The sequence below is a fragment of the Botrytis fragariae genome, assembly GCF_013461495.1.
Source record: "Botrytis fragariae strain BVB16 chromosome Unknown tig00000225, whole genome shotgun sequence".
Taxonomy (NCBI): Eukaryota; Fungi; Ascomycota; class Leotiomycetes; order Helotiales; family Sclerotiniaceae; genus Botrytis; species Botrytis fragariae.
The window spans coordinates 846,555-861,824 of NW_023501002.1; the positions used below are offsets into that span (position 1 = coordinate 846,555).

General features: G+C 45.3%; 5 protein-coding genes across 5 annotated transcripts; 2 read left to right on the forward strand and 3 right to left on the reverse strand.

Annotated features, from left to right (window-relative positions):
* Nucleotides 1-1,054: 1,054 nt before the first annotated feature.
* On the forward strand, nucleotides 1,055-3,665 carry Bfra_011327 (putative topoisomerase ii-associated protein pat1 protein; the record flags this gene model as incomplete). Its single annotated transcript, XM_037341655.1, has 5 exons — nucleotides 1,055-1,361; nucleotides 1,482-1,756; nucleotides 1,811-2,794; nucleotides 2,850-3,164; nucleotides 3,213-3,665. The coding sequence occupies 5 exons, from the start codon at nucleotides 1,055-1,057 to the stop codon at nucleotides 3,663-3,665; spliced, it is 2,334 nt and encodes a 777-aa protein (XP_037188467.1).
* Nucleotides 3,666-6,115: 2,450 nt separating this feature from the next.
* Bfra_011328 (uncharacterized protein) lies at nucleotides 6,116-8,815 on the reverse strand (the record flags this gene model as incomplete). The annotated part of the gene is made up of 3 exons (XM_037341656.1): nucleotides 6,116-7,088; nucleotides 7,141-7,765; nucleotides 7,825-8,815. 3 exons carry the CDS (start codon nucleotides 8,813-8,815, stop codon nucleotides 6,116-6,118), a joined length of 2,589 nt encoding a protein of 862 aa, XP_037188468.1.
* Nucleotides 8,816-9,397: 582 nt separating this feature from the next.
* Bfra_011329 (putative gon7 family protein) lies at nucleotides 9,398-9,757 on the forward strand (the record flags this gene model as incomplete). The annotated part of the gene is made up of 1 exon (XM_037341657.1): nucleotides 9,398-9,757. The coding sequence occupies one exon, from the start codon at nucleotides 9,398-9,400 to the stop codon at nucleotides 9,755-9,757; it is 360 nt and encodes a 119-aa protein (XP_037188469.1).
* A 103-nt stretch (nucleotides 9,758-9,860) lies between these two features.
* Bfra_011330 (putative vacuolar morphogenesis protein) lies at nucleotides 9,861-13,112 on the reverse strand (the record flags this gene model as incomplete). Its single annotated transcript, XM_037341658.1, has 4 exons — nucleotides 9,861-10,434; nucleotides 10,484-10,592; nucleotides 10,645-12,984; nucleotides 13,031-13,112. The coding sequence occupies 4 exons, from the start codon at nucleotides 13,110-13,112 to the stop codon at nucleotides 9,861-9,863; spliced, it is 3,105 nt and encodes a 1,034-aa protein (XP_037188470.1).
* A 1,256-nt stretch (nucleotides 13,113-14,368) lies between these two features.
* Bfra_011331 (uncharacterized protein) lies at nucleotides 14,369-15,103 on the reverse strand (the record flags this gene model as incomplete). The annotated part of the gene is made up of 1 exon (XM_037341659.1): nucleotides 14,369-15,103. The coding sequence occupies one exon, from the start codon at nucleotides 15,101-15,103 to the stop codon at nucleotides 14,369-14,371; it is 735 nt and encodes a 244-aa protein (XP_037188471.1).
* Nucleotides 15,104-15,270: the final 167 nt, after the last annotated feature.

The window sequence follows — 15,270 nt, forward strand, 5'->3', positions numbered from 1 at the left end:
AAATACACAAATGCTGTACGGTGACCTTTGCTATCCATCTCATCCTCCTCTTCTATGATTGGGTCATGCCTTCTCCTCCCCACCTTTTCCTCCAGTCATACACTACACACCAGAAGCATACTGCGTAACTGGTCTCTACACCTCACCCTGACATCTATACTTAGGACCTTCCTCCTCACCTACATACATAGCTGCTACGGAAGAGTGTACACACACACAATAACATAATCGGAGTTTCTTGTACCAGTCTTCTCTTAGATCCCCCCCCCAAAATTCCCATCGTGACAGGGTCCTCTTTCTCGACCTGAACCACAGAATCACAATTATCTCAACCACCACACCACACACGCAACTTCACAAGGATTCCTAAAAGCAAGGCCCAGAAGGTATAGGGTTATTCATCCCCCCGGATTCTCCTTTTGCATTTTATAACTTCGCGCAATTCACCTCCTTCCCTACCATTCAGAGATAGTAGTGGTTCCAAAGTAATTAATTAATCATTGTTCATTATTCTATTTACCGTCTCTCCCAAGAATTACATATCGGCGAGGTTGAAGGCAGGACGGGGCAAAAAACACGGCTTTTACCTGACATCTTTTATCATTTATTTGCCTTGTCGGCGGCTTTTTCCAGACGCCATTGATCGTCGCACTTTCATTACGGGTACTCATCAACCGATCAAACTTCCCTATAATTATTTGCACAAAATTACCTCGACTCGTCGTGATATTGTTGTTTTCGAATTTCGAAATCCCGACACCATTCGCGGTTCAGAAAGAGTACCCACTTTAGTGTGATTATCGTGCGCGATCGGGGTTTGGTTTGTTCATTACTCGCGACGACATTGTATTCAACACCCCACGACAACGACATAGATTCGAGGAGACAATTGAAGGAATCCATTCGGCCGTGGAGTGAATCGAGCAGAAGATCGTGGCAGACATAGTTCTATTGAACAACGGCGGAGGTGGAAATTGTGGCTCGAGGCGCATGTTACTTGCTTAATCCGTATTGTTCGATATCCACATTCAGTGGATAATCGACCTTAAACAAGATGATGACGAGTTTGCAACAACAACACTCACCATATCCAGGACTTCAACATCAGGGCGTTCCTCAAGGCCATATGGCGGGAATGCCTCATGCTCAGGGTCAGCAAGGACAACCAGGTCCAGGTATGCCTCAACAAATGCACATGGGAGTTTCTGGTCCAGGTGGTCCTCAAGTCACTCAAGCTGGTGCTATGATGGCTGGTATGCCACCTGGTGCTGGACCAAATGCACATGCTTTACAACATTTGAACCCAAATCAACAGGCGCAAGCGGCAATGTTCCAACAGCAGCAACAACAACAACAGATGAGTAAGTCGGACCTCCTATCACCTGTTTTCTTTTCTCTCCAGTGTTTTGTATAGATGCTTCAAAGTCGTGCTCTGCACCTTATCCTCAGCGCCTCGTTATGCTAACGATGATCCTTTCCAGTGAACGCAAACCCGCAGTTAATGCATCATCAAATGTTACAACAACAAGCAGCCAGGCAGCGCCAGCTCCAACTACAACAGCAATACAGCGGTGGTGGAATGCCAAACGGAATGCCCGTGAATATGCATGGAATGAACCCAAATCAAATGAATGCTCAATTCGCAATGCGACATGGTACCCCCGGAATGGCTCGCCCGGTAAATCTACCACAACATCTTGCCCAGCAACAACAGATGGCTCAAGACAACGTTAATCAACAACAAGCACATCAGCAGGTAAGGGTGATTCACAAATCCTACAACTCATATACTAACACTTTAATGTGTTAGACTCAACAGATGATGCTCGCAATGCATCAACAAAATGCTCAAAATCATGGACCGAATGGCCAAGCAGGACATCCCCAGATGACTGCCCAGCAAATGCAACAACTGCACATTGCGCAACAACAACAACAACAACAGCAGCAGCAGCAACAGCAACAACAACAACAACAGCACCAACAACAACAACAACAGCAACAACAACAACAGCAGCAGCAGCAGCAAGCTCATGCTCAGGCTCAAGCGGTTCAAGCCCAACAAGCTCAGGCCCAAGCCCAAGCGCAGGCTCAGGCGGCCGCTGCTGTATCCCAACAACAGAACCAAAACCAATCCCAGGTTCAGAATCAGCCACCTCAATCGGCCTCAACACCTCAACCTCAAGCACAACCGCCGGCCGCTATCCAAGCAGCCATTCAGGCTCAAGCTCAACAAGCTCAAGCCCAGCAAGCTCAAGCCCAGCAAGCCCAAGCTCAGCAACCAACGGGTGCTCTGCAGCAGCAGCAACAACAACAGCACGCTGCCGCAATGCTACAACAACAGCAGCAGCAGCAGACTAGACAAGGAGAGAAGTTAAAGGGACAATGCCTGATGCGATTGGTACAATTCAGTGACCATCTCGGTGGTTTTTGCAAGGTTGTCAAGCCGGTAGGCTTTTATGAGGCGACTGGCGTTTCTCGGCTGAATGCCGAGTCCATGAAAGAAAAGGACGACTTGGCATATTGGGGAAGCTTTGCGGAGAGATTCTTCTCCCGAGGCGGGGTTCTACGCTATTCCACATATTCATACAATCCTCAAGATAATGTCCGTGAGAAACAGTACGAGATAACATCACCTGCGATGCCGAGATACTTTCATACCCATTTCGAAAGTGGTGTTACAAACATGCAGATGATTTTTGAGAAAGGGACTGAAAAGGAATTGCCGCTAAATGGTCATTACATTGAAAGTCAAAACTCGAGTTTTGTCTATTGGTTTGAGGATGGCTCTCACGTAAGTCATTGTTTGATCCCATGAAGTTTTAGGTTTTTGTACTAAGTGAATTTAGCTGGTCTCAAATGGCATACTTCGCGCTCATTTTGATGGGGATCAAAAGCTCGAGCTACTCGATTTCGAGACTCGTAGTCATCAGGAGTATGTTCCCCGTAGCATGGCTATAGACAGAGCAAGGCCAATTCACAATTGGGTAAAAGATTGGAAATCCATGAACAATGGACCTGATGGCAAACCATCACCTGAAATGAACAAAAAGAAACAAAAGATGATGAAATCTCCACCAAATCCTCCTCCTGATTTCGACCTACCAGACACGAAACTGACTCAATACACTGGAATCACACCTATGGTGTTTCGATTTCTTGAGGTATGTTCAATCTAAACCCTAGGCACGCCATTTTTCTAACATTCCTAGATGAATGAGGTTTTGGCCCAAATGAATCCTTTAATGAGCTATTTGCAAACAAACCCAACACTTACGCCCTACAAAGCCATAGATGCATACATGGCCCAAGTGAATAGCAATGGAGCAAACGGTGGTCCTCAAAACCCCTCGGGTCCACGAACACCGGCAATGGTTAATTTCCCGATTGGTGCCTCTCCTGCAGCTGCACACTTACAAATACCAGAAGGATCACCTCATATGATGGGTAGTCCAGCCCAAGCTCCAGGCATGCAGCTCCAACAGAGTCAGCATGGAACTACGTCAAGTGGTCCAAGCGCAAACACAAGTCCCAATGCGAGTAACAAACGAAGAAGACCAAGTACAGTCAAGGCCGAAGAAGATGGACAAGCCAATGGCACAGGCAAAAACAACGTCAAACCTAGTCCACGCATAACGAAGAGACAAAAAGGAAATCCCGTTTGAAAAATTTGCCAAAGCCCAACGAAGCATACTGTAATCGTATCAAACCAAATCAACCTCTGAACATTTTTAGAAGGAGAGTGGTCACCAGAGGTTCGCGAATTCTCACCGAGACTATACTTCCATCCGACAACATAAATCAACCATCCAAACTACATTCTGGCTTTTCAGTCAATCATAAGCTTCATGAGGAAGCTGTCAGTCTGTCATATTATTTATCATTCATTTTCATGCCTTTTCACCAGTGGGGAAATGCACCAAGTCTATATTAACAAGCGTTGGCGTACAGAACAGTTCCTACATAACTCTTTTACATACGTACTTGGCGTGTTGCCGAATCTCTTTTACGCTTCGTTTTACTAAAGGGAGAATGGCGAAATTTTGGTTCTTTGGGATGGGATATTGGGCTACGGTATGGGAATGGAATGGGATTGTCATTAGTTTTGGTGGTAATATTCCTTGTATACTATTCACATTTTTAGTGTGAGGGTCGGGTGTTTTTCTATGCAAGAGGCGGCGGGAAACGTCGCGATGCATTTTTTTGTTTTTTTTGCTATGCTATACCCGTGGCTTGGGGTTTTGGGGGTAGTGGGAGAATATGGATACTTGAGCAGGCGGTTGGAAGCGAAGTGAATTGTTGGAAGGGGGAGCTGGGAGAGAGGGCTGGAAAACGGAAAGATGAACAAGGTGGTATGTGGATGGAGAAAGGGGTGGAGCCGGAGAAGAGAGTCGAGGTGATTGAATGGAAATGAAGCTCAAATGTGATAAAATGGTGTAGAAGTCAGACAAGAGACCAGTGTGCAATGACAGACTCGGAAGGAGTATAGTATAGTGTGATGATAAAACACTAGAAAGATGAATGAACAAGTAATCAAAATACCTTCAAAGTTAACACGAAATGATTTACGTTTGATATCTATTGGATGAAATAATATCTGAAAGGAGGGTACTCATTGAAATTGTTCATGAAAGCCACTAGCCTGAGTATCTCTCCAGTTCTCATATTCACTAAAATATCATACACAATAATCCGACTAAACAAGTATAGACCACCGCCCTCCTCAACCGACAACCATGCTACAAATGAGAATAGTTTACCAGTAGTCACTGATGGCTTCAGCAGGTATATGTCCAAGAAATATTCTTCTTCCTCATGTAATCTGAGATTGCCCCACAAGATGTTCTCAAATAAGAGAGGCTCTGCTCATGTATATTCATACGGATTCTTCACATTCTCCACATCATGACGAGAAAGTTTACTACTAGGCGACGAGAAATCGGGTCGTTTCCGGATTTCAGTAAATTAACATAGTAGATTTAAAATGTGATCAATGCGAATGAGTAAAAACGCGAAGCCGCTACAACACTCAGCGCCCTGGATGAAAATGAGTAGAAGGGCATCTCAAACTTGAAGAAAAAGATCGCATGCTCGAGCTCTTCCGTGCTGTACTTCCGCTATCACTCACTTACTCGCTTCTCCTGGACCTCCTGGTACGGGCTCGGATATCGCTCGCCCCTTGATTATTTGTGCTGGTTGGTACTGTGTTGGGGAGAAATTAACGGGATGAAGGAGGAAATGTTGTTATTTGAATGTCTTTTGGACTCTTTCCAGGAGTGGAATTGAGAGGTATGGATTTCTGAAACAACCGGGTCGAGAGAGGGAAGGGGCTTGCTTAGTTGGCGAGTTGATAGGAGTGCGGGAAAAGGGAGAGGGGAGAGGGGAAGGCAAGACGGGATGAGGCAAGTTAAGAGAAAGCGGGAGGAAGGATGGAGGAGGTTATTTGATGGTTTGAACGTTTGGATTTGGGAGTTGAGTAGAGTTGAGGTTGGCTCAGGGGTTATGGGGGAGCTTGAGGATTAACAATTGCATGATCAATGCTCAAGATGACAAGATCGCTTTGAACTGAGCGGGGATAGAACGTCACAACACCGGTGGTGCGTGTTTTTATCTCTTTCAATATCCCCAAAGCTATCAACCTATTCACAGCAAATGTAAGGGCAAGTATTGAAACACCGCTCAAGCCCATCAAATTCCTGCAAAATATCAGTTTCTATACAATTTTTCTCATTTTTCAATTCATCATGTTCATACATATATATACACATGTTCCATCGTATCCTCCCAATAACATATTTTACAGTCCAGACTCAATCGCACCATTCAAACTATGAACAAAGCAGGCCAGCCGAACCATTTAGAGAGTGCAGTCTCGCACCCATCTTCCATAAGAGCAATGGAAAATTGCAATTAAAATAGTGACCCCCCATAACCACCAATACCGGGACCGATTCCAATGCCAGAAGACATGATCCCACCAGACACCTAATTCAAAAATCCTGTATTTACCTAGATACCGACCTACCCATCAATCCATCAATCATGACCAACCCAAAAAGGAGAGAACCAAACACCAGGTAGCCTTGAAACCCTCCTTGTGCACACTCATAACTTATCACAAATTCGCCCCCGGTTGCCCCACTCTCCCACCCACCAACCCCCTCCTATTTCTCCCCGTCCTTCCTCTCCCTAGCCAATTCAACTTAAGACCCCGTCCCAAGTCTTCCATCTTCTCCTGACTTAAATCATTGCCCGCTCGTATACCCACACTACTAAGCACACTCACACATTGTAACATTCTACCCACAGCTTCTGTAAGTTTCTTAGACGAATCTTCTACATTTGCCTGTCTTCTTTCTCGCGCACTCAATCCATAGGTCAATGCTGGATGGGTACTACTTGGTGTGAATGGTCTTGGAGGAGGCGGCATTCCGGAAATACCAAGACCTCCACCTGCAGAATGTTCGGATCCATAACTGACATTCGAGATTGCTCGAGAACGTGAACCAGAATTATCACCCGCTGAACTTCCGCCTCCTAAAAGCGTGGTATTTTGAGATGAATAAGATCCATGACTCGGATCTAAACTAATGGCTGTTCCTGGTCTTCCTTGACTATCTGGACTTGGGGATCTTATATCCGAGTTTGGAAGGCTGAGACTGATAGAATCGAGGGAGAGGCGAGAGAATAATCCTTTCAGTGTTTCGTAACGAGGAATGATTACTGTGTCGCGGTATGCTATAAGTACTATTTTGCGCACTTCGAGAGCGCGACCTGCAGGAATATTGGAAGAGGAGTTGGACTGAGATGAAGAGATGACGCCCCAGGTCTCGCGCGCTACTTCTGGTGACATGAGGGGTCCGTGGCCAGAAAATTCGAGATCGAGCGGGAGAAAAACGGCTTGCATGTAAGGAAGGACGGTTGTGAAAGTAAAGAGCCACATTTCTACAAGGTGTGGTATGAGGCGTTCATCAGGGGTTCGGCGCAAAGTTTGGTCAAGAGATCTGAAGCCTGTTTCGAGTAACTCTTGCAAGTCCTCTATAACATGATTTGGGCATCTTTTTTGTATACAGCGTTGAATATGGGTACTAGATTGTTGTTAGAAAATTGGACAATTTCAAGGGGCTGATAAATACTTACGTGACTAGACGATTGAGATCTTCCACACACAACCTTAAGTCTTCGCCCTCGAATATGACTAGTAGTTTTGCTTTCAAAAATGGCCATGCATCGTCTGCTCCCATGTTATTCAGTCCATACTTCCCCAAATCCGCTGTGTCAACTCCATAAAGGCTAGAAGGATAGCCTGCTCCCGCAGGACCTAAGTATGATGATGCACCTACTGAACCAAGACTAGATGGCCCAGGCCATTCGTTACTATTTTGATATGATAATTCTCCTTCCCTCAAGGTCTCGCTTTTCTCTTCTTTTTTCTTTTCTCTTAATGCCCTTCCTCCATGTCTTAGATCTAGGCCACTCATGCTTTTCGCAAAACTTGTAGAAGTGGGGCCTGGACTCGGTGGAAGGTTGAAGTTATACAAGCTACTGGGCGCACTTGGATCTACGGGTTTGGAATTCGAGGCCGCCGATGACAATGGCAAATGATGATCGTCTTTGCTGCTCAGCTTATGTTTCTGCCGCGACAGGAAATGATGTTTATGTTTCTCCTTGTCTTTTTCTTTCTCTGGTTGTGATGTATCGACTGGTCGTATCGTCGCCGAAGAAGAATTCGCCATGCTGTACATACTCGGAGCGCCTGAAGCATCTGTACAACTATTAGCTGAGTGTTTTACTAATGTCTTGGATACATAGGAATAACCATACTGGGGCTTGGAAGACCTCCGGATTTCGCTTCTTTATCCTTACTTATGCCGATCTTTCCAGGTCTCGAAAACAATTTGACTTTGGACTTCTCCGTTTTGGCAGGTTTTTCGGCTTGAGCTTGTGCTTGTGACTGCGCTTGCGCTTGTAATAACTGGGCTTGAGCTTGAGCCTTTGCTTGTGCTTGTGCTTGAACATGAGCAAGATTTCGTTGCTCAAATTCTGTGGGTGTCAATGCTGGCGATGATCCAGAAGACTTTGGAAACACAACATTGGCAGCTGTTTGAGCGACACTCGATCCTGCCCCAAGTAATCCATTATGATATCCTTGCCCACCAAAACTAGTATCCCTGGGAGCTGAAGCTTCCGTCAAACTTAACAGCGGTGGTGAAATGGGTCCCTTGGAAGGTCTTCTGCTTCCAGAGCTATTCGATGAAGTATCCAATTGAGGAGTTGGTACAGTCTGGGACCTTTGGCGCGCATGCTGCCCTTGGTGTTGCATAGCAGCCTGAGCAGCTACGTGACTCGCAGAAAGTCCAGTGTTTAGATTCGACATGCTTCCCAGATTGGATGATGCGGCAGTTGGTAAATAAGCTTCGAAAGAACCTTGAGTTTGTGAATGTTTGCGGCCGTGAACTTTAAAATCACTGATGGATGATTTCGAAGCTATTGCAGTAAGAGGCGACGCATTCCTCAATGGTGTACCACCGATATCAGTTCGTACTTGCGCGAGTGTTGGCCGTGAGAAGTTCTGTAAGCTGGTGGTGCTTGAGTTGCTCTTGGTCGATTGGGCGTAAAAAGGACGTGGAGGGGCAGGCGCATTCTGCGATTGTGGACGAACTCTGCTGCCAAGGGAGGGAGGTGGAGGTAAATCTTCAGATGATGAGGACTCAATTCTTCGCAGTGGGGGTCCTTGAGACGACGAGGACTGTTGCACAATTGGAGAGAAGCTCCCTGGTGCCCTTGGCAGAGAAGGCCCTGTTGACTGTGACATGGTTGTCTTGCTGGAAGTGGGACTTTTATATGTTTTGCGTTAGTCTTCCGTATCTTTCAGGGTACAACAGCGGGGCGTTAATTGTAGCGAACGAACGCTGTGTCTTGAACATTTCCGCAAGAAAGTCAAGAAAGAAGAACGAAAAACGAAGAAAGGAGAAGGAATGAAAGAGAGAAGTAGATTCGACGATGGAATCTAAAAATGATGTTGTTGGTTGTGGAGGTTATGAGTATCGAAGAAGGATCTAAAGAATGGGGTTGAATACCAATGCGACGGTAGGATTATTTGATCAATATCACCTTATCAAGTTTAATCCATGTCTGATACCGGGCTGGGTAGTGATGTTACAAATACTTAGGCTTAAGCTTTCCTTACTCTTTCGTATTTGTTGATTCTAGCCCGTAAAATCGTAGTTTGGACTTTGTTTGGAGTTTCGCGGGGGATTCTAAACCTGGTCTCCGGCGCCAGATAAAATCCGAAAACTTGAAGAAACAAAACAGCGATTGAAAGAATCACAGAAGATCTCCACAACACTTTATGATTCTGCGAATACCTACCCAAAAATCAAAGGAACAAAAAACAATGGCGATGTCAGATACAACTACCACCACTTCTGCCTCTGCGGCCGAATCTGACACTCCGTACCAAGTCCTGTTGGCAACATATTCTTCCCCAAACAACGAAAAGTTTGAGCACGTCCATGAATTACCTACGCCGCCTGCATCAGACAAAGTCAGTGAGAGAACCGCATATTTAGGGTCATTACGGAAAGCTACAGGGGAAATGCAAGAAAGGATCAATAAGGAATTGACTGCACGAATGGAGGAAGATAAACTACGAGAAGCTGAAAGTGCAGATGGATCAAAGGTTCATGGTGGGGTAATTGATGAAGCCAAGGAAGAAGACAATTATGGGGAAGAGGTTGTGGAAGAGGAAGATTGAAGTGTTTCTTCATGATTATAATATTCGATATTTGATGCTGCATTACCGATTGCCCCAAAAACTCCGTCGCTATGTAGCTGTTACCATTCACACAATCTAAATATCATCGTCCTCCCCACGAACCCCGCGACGAAGATGGGCGTTGCACATTCGCTCGACTCAAACACCCATAATGTACAACAGAACTATCCGGCAAGACCGCAATAACACTTCCTCCCAATCTCTTATGGCAAACACCGCATACTCTCTCATCACTTACTACGACTCTTCTATTCCTTCCTCCCTGACCATTTGGTAAACCATCCCCTAGTAATAATGTTGCTTGTGCACGCACAACTTCACTCTTTCTCAACCCTGCCACAATTCGGGATTCACTAACAATCGAATTCGCCGCTCGTATACGACCACGGAAGTATGATTCGAGTTCTGCCACGGGAAGCTTCTCCGGAATCAAATCAAGAGTTGAGGATGCGGGCAGACGGGATCCGTGCCTGGATAGAAGTTCCAAAGCAGGTGGCCAGTTCGGTTTATACGGGGGTAGTGGCTTCAAATATAAAGAAAGAAGGGTGTGGTATATAGAAGGCAGTGGGTCATCCGACTCGGATGTGGTAGCCCGATGGGTAGGAATTGGCGATGAGGTTGAAGCTTCTTGGTTCATATGGACCCGATTACAATATCTGAGCATGTTAGCATAAGCAATCTCAACGAGGATGTGTCAGAACTCACTCCTCTGCCTTCTCAAAGTCCTTGATCTTGAATACATATATCTCGAGAGCCTGTTTATGTGAACCCATGTTACTTAAGACCACAGCCTGAGCTTCGTAGAAATGAGAATCTATGGTGAATGTTAATAACTTTACGCTGCACCTTTGACAATTGACACCAACCTTCTCTGTCTATCAACCCAAACGCTCTCCCACAAGAATATATGTTACTCGACCGCAAGAACGATACCATTCGTCCCATCAAATCCTTCCACTCCTCAGAATCTCTGTCCTGACGTTGATTTAATTCTTGCATATATGCACCAACGAGTCGATTATGAAAATCGGGCGTCATATCATTGAGTTCATTGATCACATGCTCCAAATACCTGATCTCGAGATTGATGTCAATTTCCTGCAAGAAATTGAGGACTCTCTCCCTCGGCAACGTTTCCGCATTCTCTGTATCTGCTAGGAATATCTCCATACCAAGATCGGGATCGGCTCGTAGAGGCCATTCAGCAAATTCAAGAATCAAATCAATCATTTCGGGAGGTAAGTGTTGTAGATATCCGATAGTTCTTTGAGGTCCATATAGTGTTGGTGCTTCTTCATTCTCTTCATCTCCCATGCCAAATTTCTTGAGAAGCTCAAGAGCAGGACGATGCAGTTTTTTGCCATGGAAGAAATCAACAAGATCATTGTATCTTCCAGTCTCTAAGAGCTTCTCATTAACCACATCTGGGTCACAGAAATTCGGCAATCGAAACAGTGGTCCCGCCAAACTGGGCATCGATAGCATATAGGAGCGGAAAAGAGTGGTATCGACCAATTTTGCTGTTTCCAACAACTTTTGCTCCCGATCATGATCAGCTTCAGTTTCAGATTCGGGAGCAGCCAAGAGGGAGTCAAACGTCGGTTCAGGTGTTCCTCCGTGACCATTTTCTCTAGGAGGGATTATCTTGCCAGTCTCAGAATCTAGGAACTTCTTCAATCTAGTTCGCGCATCCACAAGAAATGCATTTAGCTCCTTGGCCGCTGTAATAAGGTCTTTCCCCTCAAGCGGGCCATCTTCAACAGGGACTGCTTTGATACTTGCATTGTCATTGTCTGAATTATCATGCCTCATGAAGGATCTGACGGATGATGTATCTGAGCTGGATTTCTGATGATTTTTGATCAACTTCTTTACTGCAGCTGGTTTCAATGATTCTTTAGAATCAGAATCGCTGTTTGCGCTACCATTCGATTCGTCGTTGTCTGTTTCCATATCCCCGTTATTCTCCTCGACGATTGAGAGATCGCCGGCTATAGCCTTCGGGTATAACTTGATCACACGTTCTGGAGGTGCCTCAATAGCAATAAATATATCGATCGCTGCACGATATCTGCGTTGATTAAATAGAGCCTGAGCTTGCTCAATTTGTTGATCAAAGTAAAGTTTCGACTTGAGAGCTTCAACCTGCTGTACCCGTTCGGTTTTGTTATGCAGCAGTGCATCTTCAAGCATATTAAGAATACTCAATGATTCATCATAGCGTCCTTTTGCTACAAGCTCATCAATCTGAGAATCATAATCCGTAGCACCCATTCGCCATATACATCGCTCGCTAGCCACATGGAATCCCTTTCCAGCGTGTGCCAGGCTAATATTCGGAGGTGGAAAATGAAGCTGATTTGCATTCGGGAGCGGTATTGATTGCAAAAGTGATAGGGTGTCTGGATTCCTAACCTCAAGTATTCCTTTAGACGGCGCTTGAAGAGTAATAATATACGGATATGAATACCCAAGAGCGTCTGGCGCTGGCTGCCAAGGGATTTGTCTTTTTTCCATTGGTTTCCCTTCCGACGTAATAAAAAGGGAGTTGATATCCTTTGCAAGCAGGATCTCTCCGTCTGCCAGTTTCGTTGCCAATGGCTTAGGTATATAGCCTCCGAGGCCCATGTAACCCATGCTTGCAGAGCCCATGCCACCAAATCTACCGCCTTGGTTGCTGGTCGCACCTCCAATAGCCCCTGGTCCAACAATGTCTTCGACTTCTTGCGTGTTGACATCTACAATGACATATCCAGAGTTCATGCCGCAGATGATCTTGGTAGCGGATGCCCAAGTCAAGGTTCGAATGGATTCTGCGAGCGTTATCTCCGTCGTCTCGGATGATATCTCGGATTGATACCATGACCATACTAACAACCTTCGTTTGACAGCTACCGCAAGTCTTGATATAATTTCTGGTATCCCCGTAGCTGGATCTTTGACAATATTCGATGTAACGGCGAAAGTGGAAGCATTTTTGGTCCTCGTCAACTGTTCCTGCAAAGCGTATGTCTGTAAATCGTGAATCGACACATAATAATTGGATAGAGATATCAAAACGTTGGCTTCTTTTATTCGTGCGAGTTGCTCTATTGCTCGAGTAGAGAACTTCTCGACTTCTCGAAGTAAACCGACATTGCCCGGAGTTTCGTTGACTTGATATATGCGTAAACTGCCAGTATTCAGACCTACTAGTAACCTATCGCCTATGAAGTATCAGTTGAAGTCTCTCTGCTCGAGCTGCGGACCTACCAAATGCAAGTACGGACTCGATCTTCGATTTGTCTCGTTGGCGAAGCTCAACAATGGGTCGAGCTGTAAAGGCGGAAAGCATGGCGTCTAACAGCCAGCTTTAGATAAAATGAAAATTGTAGCTGGGGCACCATTCATCGATTTTCAGTGCATATTATTTCCATATATCCATTCAGGTTGTGAGCTCTTTCATCCATTGGCGCATGTAGTTTTGTTTTCGTGTTGTACCCTCTCAACTCTCTAGTACAGATGACGATGGGTAGTTTTACCGAGACTTTGCCGGAAACCCAACACCATTCGGCCATCCTTTTTCAGGCAAACGTTACGATTCACCACAGCTGAAATGCCACACCTCATATTGAGTTAGACTTTTTGGGGTCACTGAGCTTGAAACAATTGACGAGTTTGTCAGTAGTTTGTTGCAAACCACGGCGCACTGAATGTCGATTTATACAGTAACACTGCTTAAGGGCCACAGTATCTGCCCGAAGACATGCTGCAGGGTTGCTTCTTACGATTGGGTACTTACTAATAAGCTCTCATGTACGGCAATAAATTTAGAATTCCTTGTAGAATGTTCTGTTCCTCTCTGAAATTCCACAGCTCCAACTGAACAATCCAAACGAATCCGCCCTATCTCGAAACGGCACAGCGCATGGATGGTGATGGAATTCCAAATGGTCTAATGTGAGGTGCACTTCGCTTCTTCGAACTCTTCTCAATCAGAGTGTGTGCAAATAAGGTGCTGGACCCTAGCAGGAAAACCACCTCTCTCTGATCGAGTGACGATGCTTCACACAACAGCAAGCTTTCAATTGGAACCGTGATACTGAATCCTCTATCCACAGGGCTAGACCCAAGAATTCCCTGTGCGCTTGTGGTTACTTGGTTCAACGCAGGTGCTTTATTCTCATGTGATATTCATTTCACTTAGATAATAGATGTGAAGGGAAACGTGGGAATTGCTCTTTAGTAGCAAGTAATGCAGTTTTTATCTATTCACCAACCCCAGTAAACATAATGAACACCCACCGAGGTAGCTTGAGCAAAGAAAAACTAAGGATCGCGGTGAGCATGTTGCTTATCTCGATCTCAATAGTAACAATCTGGGATCAATTGACCTATGTTTTCATTCAAACGATACAGGGTGAGAGGGGATAAGCGATCATTACCCCGTGCATACCAGCGTTCATTGCTGAAGATACAGACAGTACTTGTTCTACTGAGTTATTGGCCCCCATCGATATTTCAAATTCTTAACATACAGCTTTTGCAAGAGAAACTGCAATGTCAAACATAAGAGGCCATGATACCTGTGCCTGCCTTAACCGACGATCATCACAGGTCCTTGAAGCAATTTGGGGCACCTTTTCGGAAAGTTACCATTCGAAACGGTGGTGGCGTCCCATCCCCCTCCTTCTCCCATATATCCCGCCATGATCTCATGGCGTTCTCTGTTATGAGTCTTTCCAGTTGCTGATTGGGGTCCATAGGGTCATCATCAAAAAAATCCAATCTCAATCCATCGAAGCTAGTTCTTCGCCCCTTGTAGCGCAATTGGGAGCCCACAACGAGTAGCAATTCGGGGATTGCAGTTCCAAAGTTGAGGGACCTTTGCGGCTCCGAAATTTGGAATGCTTTCAAAAAGTGGGGTAACCCATTACGAGCCCATGACCGGTTTGCTGTGACGGCAAAGGACGACAATTCAGAGCTTCTCGGACTTTCTGAAACTATTCTGTCTAATGCTTGTATTTCCTTTGAGCCTGCATCGAGGGGTAGGTTGCGTTTAATGACCGATGTACTTTGAATGAGGATAGTGTCGTTCTGCCATTGAACGTACGTGTTGAAACAAGTAGCAAAGTGGCGGAAAAATACAGCTCGAGCTTCTGAATTGACGTGGGCTATAGAGGGCAGACGATGACAGCGAGCTGAGCATTTACAATGTACAGCACTCCATCCGATCTCTTTACGACTCACGAAAGTTGGATAGATCTCAATATTTCTCCCGCCAGGAAGAGCGTGCTCCCAAATTTTGATGCGCAATTCAATCGGGAGATTGGAAAATAACTGCATGCTCTGTTGCCTTGTTCCCGCGAATGTTTGGTGGAGATGAGTTGATAACGAATGTGCTGTAATCTTTGAGGAAGTACGTCAAAAGAAGAAAATACATGTGAAGCTGGTCGGTCTGATTTGATGGGGTAGTAAACTAACAGGGATTAGCTGCAATCGGCAGCAGTCAG